General features: G+C 43.0%; 1 protein-coding gene across 1 annotated transcript; it reads left to right on the forward strand.

Moving 5' to 3' along the window:
* The first annotated feature begins 432 nt into the window (after window positions 1-432).
* LOC306966230 (uncharacterized protein) lies at window positions 433-2,374 on the forward strand. The gene is made up of 4 exons (XM_079560913.1): window positions 433-723; window positions 939-1,095; window positions 1,337-1,450; window positions 1,889-2,374. The coding sequence occupies exons 1-4, from the start codon at window positions 645-647 to the stop codon at window positions 2,025-2,027; spliced, it is 489 nt and encodes a 162-aa protein (XP_079417039.1). The 5' UTR covers window positions 433-644; the 3' UTR covers window positions 2,028-2,374.
* The last annotated feature ends 4,938 nt before the right edge of the window (window positions 2,375-7,312 follow it).

A 7,312-nucleotide genomic window follows, 5' to 3' on the forward strand; every position in this document is an offset into this window, starting at 1 on the left:
GGCAGGGACGACTTTAATAAAGACCCGTCAGTGGAGATGTCGTGGCTGGTTATAAAGGACTAGAATGACACTGAATATGAAAAGGTTGCGTTCACACAACATCACAAGGTTAAAATAAGACAGGACTTTAAAATTAAGTGAAAATGAAAGTGAAGGAGAGACATTCTGTAACAGATTTTAACTCTCTCAATGCTGATGAAACAATAACAGGAATAAATTTCAATGTCTTGTGTGTTTTTGTTTCAGGCTCAAATTGTTTTAAAATAGTTTGTGAGGTGCAGAACTAGCCTATGCCTTTTCTGATGATTGTTATTTTACAATTCAATCGTCAGTTTATAATTATATTTATGTCTAAATATCTGTGATTTTGAAGAATGTTCATGGTCTTCTTCTGGGTTGTTACATGTAAAATACAGTGTTTCATATCCATCTAAGTCATGTCCATCTCGCCTGCCTGCAGGTGACAGCCCATCTCCAGAGAGCACAGCTATCTCTGGAATTTGTCACAGGTGGGATATCCCGGCTGGGAGGCCGTTCTCCACGCTGCTCTAAGGCAGTGGGCGGAGCCTGTGATGTCATAAGGGAGAGAGGCGCTTTAAGTGTCAGAGCTCAGACAAATACAACAGCAGTTCAATAATAAGTGTATGGACATCATCAGCCCCAATATGTCGTTACACACGAATATTCTGCTGCTCATCAGCCTGTGGGCCTCGGTGCACGAGGGTGAGTAGCAATTCACATTTTCTCTGCAGCTTTTTGGAAGAACGGCTCAGTCATTTACATTATTGTATTATATTCACTGACTCATTTATTGAAGTAAAATGCAATTTGCTTTTCTAACTTGTGTCATTTTCAACATGACTTATAGAGACATTGTTGGCTTTTTAAGTGAATAATAAATCTCACTGCAGTTCCTCTAAAGTGCATTGTCTCTGTAGGTCTTGGTCTTCCTCTGATGAAAGAGCAGACAGAAGACCCCCACAGTGTCCCGTCATCTCATGGAGTGAGGACCAGGCGTTGCGCCTGCAGCAGCCAGCTGGACTCAGAGTGCCACTACTTCTGCCATTTAGACATCATCTGGGTCAACACACCAAGGTAAACAACAGTAATATGTCCTCCAAAACATGTGTGCCTGTTTCCTTTCACTTAGACATGTGATTGTCTGTTTAAAATATGTGCTATTTAAAGTAACATTGTACCACAGGTTTGTGGTTCTCCTGTGTCAGATACAAACATATTGCATAAGGGAAAGTTTACTTTGCTCTTATATTGCTGTTGAATAAAAAGTGCCGTATCAAGGAACAAAGTCTAAGTATCTGTATCTGTGTGTGCGTAGTAAGACCAGTATTTATGGCCTGGGCAGTGGCCTGTCCCGTCGCCGGAGATCCACTGCCCGTTGCTCCTGTGCCAACCTCAATGATCACAGCTGCTCTAACTTCTGCCAGCGCCGGTGAGTTTCCGCTTAAATCTTCATCACTGTTTCCACTCATGGGGTGTAGGCTCTTGTTTGTGAAGACATGCTCTCTTTTGTAGAGCAGAAGGAGTGGTGCATCTCCTTTTTACTTTGGTTAATAGGGCTGAGTCTGACACATGAGGGAGTATAGTGTTGTTTTATCTGGGCAACCAAACAGTATCTGTGAGTGGGAGGATGGAAGGAATCAATTAAAGCTATAGCTACAATGGTGCACCTCCCAAAACGCATAAACAAACAATGTGCCCACTTGGCTACAGTGGAAAGATGGACTTGCTTTATTGATATATTACATTGGCGTGTAAGGACCAGATTAAACGGTTACACTTTATGTAAAATGTGACTCATTACTCAGTCAATAAAGGAAAGGATCGGTTGCCAGCTACAGCTAAAACATTCTTATCCTTGTTTTTACAGTTTTGAAGCACCAACTCCAACAAATATGCCAACGAAGACCGAGTGGGACATATTCCGTTTTCTTCAGAGAGTAATCAAGAAGTCATCCAATTCCCAGAATGCACCAGGGGCAGAGAACATTGGACCTGAATCTCACTGACAGAGCGGATAACGAGAGAGAGAGAGAGTATCTCAACAAAAGCCACTCCTTTGACTGACAGGATGAAATCAAAGGGTTGTGTCAAAAGGAGAATGGCCACACTATGATGTATGCGTAAACCCAGAGAGGGGGAGCACAGGTCTCCAGATGCATCATGGGAAAAGTGAGCAGGACCAGCACTGTGTGTGATGGGCCATTGGGACTCACAGCGTCAAAACTCTGAGAGGGAGAAGGAACAGAAAGTATTTGCATATTGCATGTCACTGGTCTGCTTTACTTTGTATATATTTTTGTTATTTTCTTTCAATGTTCGGTTCATTTATTAGGATTATTTATATATTTATATTTTTACACATTTCTACACTTCAATATTATACAAATAAATGAATGGTTGTCATGCTTCATGGCATCCGCTTGACCCTGTTGTTTTTGGTCATTTGTTTTTTCCACATGTTTGTTTTGGTGATTACAGGAGCCAGTGTTGATTCAGGTCACTGGTGTTTTTCTTTTTTTACTTTTATTTAACCAGGAAAGTCCCACTGAAATGAAGACTCTCTTTTTCAGGGTGTCCTGGCACCAGAGGGGAACCTTTTGTACATGTTTTAGTGGTAGGGGAAACCGGAGAACCCGGAGGAAACCTACGCAGACACGAGGAGAACATGCAAACTCAGAAAGGCCCCGTCCAGGTGGGAATCGAACCCGGGACCTTCTTGCCCCGTCATAATCTCAGTTGTCCATATAGTGACAATTGCTACCCACAAAGAAACATTAACAGCTCTGGATTTTGTAAAACACAGCAGTTTGTCGCGCTTGAACCCACAACCTCCTAGAACCTCCTCACTCACATGTGCACTAATCCTCATGTTGTTTCTTACAGACTAATTTTAGAATTCATCCTTTACTGTCTGCCTTGAAAAGTGTCGAGTCATGTTGAAACGAGTGCTCCTGTGCTGTGTGAGCGCAATCTGACAAATACAAACACTGGCCAGTTCAAAAGGAAGCCTGAGATGGATGAATGGTCCTGGAATCCACAGCTCAATTCAATAATAGGCTCACCTGCTATTCAGAGGCCGCGCAGCTTGTGTTGTGATAAGGATCTGTCCTCGATGGAAGGAATGCACTGTTTTGTAACTTTGCTTTGGGCCGCGGTTGAAAGAGAGGTACGCTCTGCCCCAACACCCCATGTGCGAAATGAGTGTCAGCTCTGAACATACCGTCCACGTTTGGGGCGACATGTAGGACACACCACATGTGGAGGGAAGAAAGCACTCCAAAAATCTGACTTTGAGCCACTTTTTTAGAAGGAACAAATGTGTCTCTATGTTTGAAAAATCCTGATCATGGTTTATGTAACATTAAATCTAGAGACCTCTTTCCCCTCGACAAACTCCACCACATTTATTGTCCTGTACTGCAGGCAACTCGTTCAAGCAGGTCCGGACAAACCACTCAGATCCATTAGAGAGACATGTCAGATAGTTTCCTAAGTTCAGTGAAAGCAAACTTACCAACCCAGTGGTTCTCAACCTTTTGGAGCCGCGACCCCCATTGTAACAGTTAAAGGGGTTTGTGACCCCCCCGCCCGGGTCACACCGTGAGAAATCGGAACATTAGCCTAAATAATTATTAAAAAACAAAGTAAAAAACAAACATATAATGGCCCTCTGGTAAAATAGCACACACATGCGCCAATAAAATTATAATATACGCTAAAAAAGGTATGTATATTTTATCTACATGATCTGGCAACCCCCCCAAATTTGTCTCCCGACCCCCAGGTTGAGAACCACTGTACTAACCAACCAAAAAATAACTAAAGCAGGTTATACCGAATCACAGCATGAGAATATAACCAACCAGTACTTTCAGATCTATCTTAGTTCTCTTAATTCTTTACAAAAAACATACTCACATGCTCAGCCTATGCAGCGCTTGTCTTTATTATTATTATTACACATTATTCATTGAGCCTCTATACTCAGTCGTGGTTAGCTGCTACTGTGCTCTACCATTGAGCCACCGCCGCCTCAAAGCTTGTAAATTCTGTAAAGGTGCAATGACCGCATATTAAAAGTCACTTTGAGGTCACTCCCAGGGAAATGTCCTTAGTCATTTTGTTGAGCTGATTCAACAAAACACATTTTGGCCGGTTGCCAGACAGGACCAATAGTTGGTATTGTAAACTGATAAAAATGATGTGGCTTTATGATGTTTGAGGAAAACTGATAGGAGGCAATCGTTGCACAGTGAGGCGAGCTGCAGACGACCTCTGTCCATGGTGCTGGAACTCCCCACGGCTCCTTGACTGTCACACTGGCTTTTATCCTCTTTGGTTTTCTTGGGTTTTGCCACATCATTAGTTCCACTCATTCATAGTGTCAATACTTTGCTATTGGTGAAAATAACAGCTGTACAAAAAAAAAAACAGGTGACACAAAAGCAACATAACAATTTCATAAAATTATAAAGACTCCATCAGCCAAAAGCTTCCCTAAATAACAGTATCTTCAACAGTTTCCTCAATTATATCAATAAAAAACCCTCCCTGGAGCCACATGGGAGAAGAAACTCCAAATGCCAGGTCTCCCTCGGGCACTTAGCAGGGGGTACATGGAAACTGAATAGCATTTCAATATTATTTTAAAAGAAAACTTCTGTTTAATGATAATATGCAGGAAAACGTCATAGTAAATTTCATAAATCTGAGTTCAGCGGATCATTTTCTCAATACTTGGCTGTCCCTGTAGATGATTTGGAACAAAGAGCCTCCTGACCATGTGGCAGAACATGACTTTTATTTTGTTGCTTTTAGATCGGCTGATGAATTGTGTTCTAGCCCGCGTAGGAACATTGTTTGGATCCAGGCTTGTGTTGGATGAAGATTGCGTAGGAGAGGTCCCATCTGGTGCAGATATTGTGCTTGCTGGAGGGTCCCCTGGTCAAATGCTCTGGAAGTGTGGCTAAATAAAGCTCTTGTAGTAAAATAATGTCCTGTAAGTAAAATTCAACAATAATCAGTGATGACAGATTTAAGCAAACAGTCAAATGAAAAAAAAAATATGAAGTGATGAACCAGCACAAATAACTTAAATGTTAACGGGATGCCATTGCTGGAGGTCTAACATTTTACCATGCAGAACCAGTGCTGCAGGGAATGAACCATACAGTATCCCCTTTACTGACAGCTACACCTACCCGGACTATTATCACCATTTGTTTTAACTATTATTCAACCGTTGACCTAATTCTGTCCTGCACTTAACAAATCCAAAATTCCCACAGATTTACAAAAGTCAATGAACCAATCACTGGAATCTGTGCGTCCTGATGCAGCTGGCCATCAAATACACAAAAGTTCACCAAGAATGTGCAGTGTAGCAATAGCTCAGTGCCTTACACACACAAAACAGCAGCTGCGGATTTACTACCAGCCTGTATCCAGTATTACGTAAAGCAAACTGGTTCGTGTCTAAAAACATAAACTCCAGCCTTTAAAGCAGGCGCAGTGGCCTTTATACCCTCCGCTGTGCATTGCAATGATTCTTGAGCAGCGGTGCACAATGTATCTATGCATAGCTTTAACAGCTGCCTCTCCTTCTCACAACATACAGCCCACTTTGGCCCCTCGCAAAAAGACCCCACTGAGCTGCGCAACAGGTCACATGTTTGTCTCTATCTGTGACTATTTTCCAAAGATTTGTTTAAATTAACCCACTTTTATAACGCTCATGCTTCACAGCTAGAAGGTCGCGGGTTCGATCCCCAGGTGGACGAGGCATTTCTGTGAGGAGTTTGCATGTTCTCCTCGTGCCTGTGCTGGTTTCCTCTGGCTACTCCAGTTTACCCTGCCACTAAAAACATGTACAATAGGCTAGAATGAATGGAGTGAGTGAGTGGTTGGTGGTGGTCGGAGTGGCCGATGGCACAGCCTGGTTGCATCGCTTCCTTCACTCTACCCCCAGGGCAGCTGTAACTACAATTGTAGCTAACCACCTCCGAGTATGTTGTGAATTAATAATGACTACAGTGTAGCACAGTAATATTTCTAAAGGCTTGTAAAGTACAATACAAGTATAAGCCAATATCATTATTATTATTGTGAACTCATCCCAGCAATATGCAAAGAGCTGGCTTTACTTTTTCTATTTCTTCCGTCACGAAGACGAAGGCATGTGCCTCGACGGTCGGTCCACCCACACATCATCTGGCTGTCCCAATGTGGAACGTCACCTCACTCGTCATGACCAAAAGGACAAGATCGCAGATACGAGTGATCGAAATGAGTTTCCCTCACAGCGTGGCTGGGCACACCCTTGGAGATGGGATGAGGAGCTCGGAGTAGAGCCGCTGCTCATGCACATCGAGAAGAGCCAGCTGAGGAGGCTCGAGCATCAAATTCAAATGCCACCTGCTCGCCTTCCTGCGCTCGGGAGGACCCAGGACACACTTGTGGGACAAGCTGGCCTGGTGTCGCCTCAGGACATCCTCAGAACAGCTGGAGGAAGTGTGCGTGGGAAGGGAAGTCTGGGCTTCTCCGCTCAGATTGCTGCCTCCGCGACCCGGCCCTGGATAAAGCGGAAGAAAATCGATGGATGGAATTTACCAAATAGAAGATGAAAATGTTCAGCGCCAATCCGAGCCAAGACCTGAATGATGAACCTTCTTATCTGTCTGTGGAGGACTCAGTGCCCGCCATACGCAGGTCAACCAGTGACACAGTGATAGGCTGTAATATCGGCCTACATAACACACTATGTTATCTTTCGGTGTGCTATCTTTGAAAAACGTTTCCATGCTTTACACTGAGACTAATGAATAGCCCACGGGTTATAAAGTCGTACTCATAACACTTTAATCATCTCACATTTATAGTTATAAAATTGCCATTATGACTTCCTGGACTCTTTTATTTCTACCCTTTGGACTTATTCATGGAGGAAGATAGATGTTGTTTGCGCATTTGGCCTCAAGATGGCGCGGGGGACTCATTGTGGGCCCAGATCTTCCTCCCAAGATTATGTCCCCGAGTTATGAGACTGGAAAGCCGTCCTCAGTGACGAACATGCAAAAAAGTATTATTTACCAATAACAATGTTTAATGAAGTAGCTCTATCAGAAATGGTTAAACTGTCATTTTAACTGTTAGAAGTGTGAAATAATGGTTAGTCAATTCACCACCTCAGTCTGGATAACAGAAATGTTACGTGTACCGACACAAAACAACATCTCAGCGAAACATTAACTCTTAGATGATACAATGGTGCTGCAAACACTGTTCGCCAATG

This window comes from Gobius niger (assembly GCF_951799975.1).
Source record: "Gobius niger genome assembly, chromosome: 8".
NCBI lineage: Eukaryota > Metazoa > Chordata > Actinopteri > Gobiiformes > Gobiidae > Gobius > Gobius niger.

Excerpts from the sequence above, each read along its gene's own strand:
- LOC306966230 (XM_079560913.1), top strand. The coding sequence starts at position 645 with ATGGACATCATCAGCCCCAATATGTCGTTACACACGAATATTCTGCTG. Across the intron at positions 724-938 it reads GTGGGCCTCGGTGCACGAGG|GTCTTGGTCTTCCTCTGATG; the intron begins GTGAGTAGCAAT and ends TTGTCTCTGTAG. Across the intron at positions 1,451-1,888 it reads TCTAACTTCTGCCAGCGCCG|TTTTGAAGCACCAACTCCAA; the intron begins GTGAGTTTCCGC and ends TTGTTTTTACAG.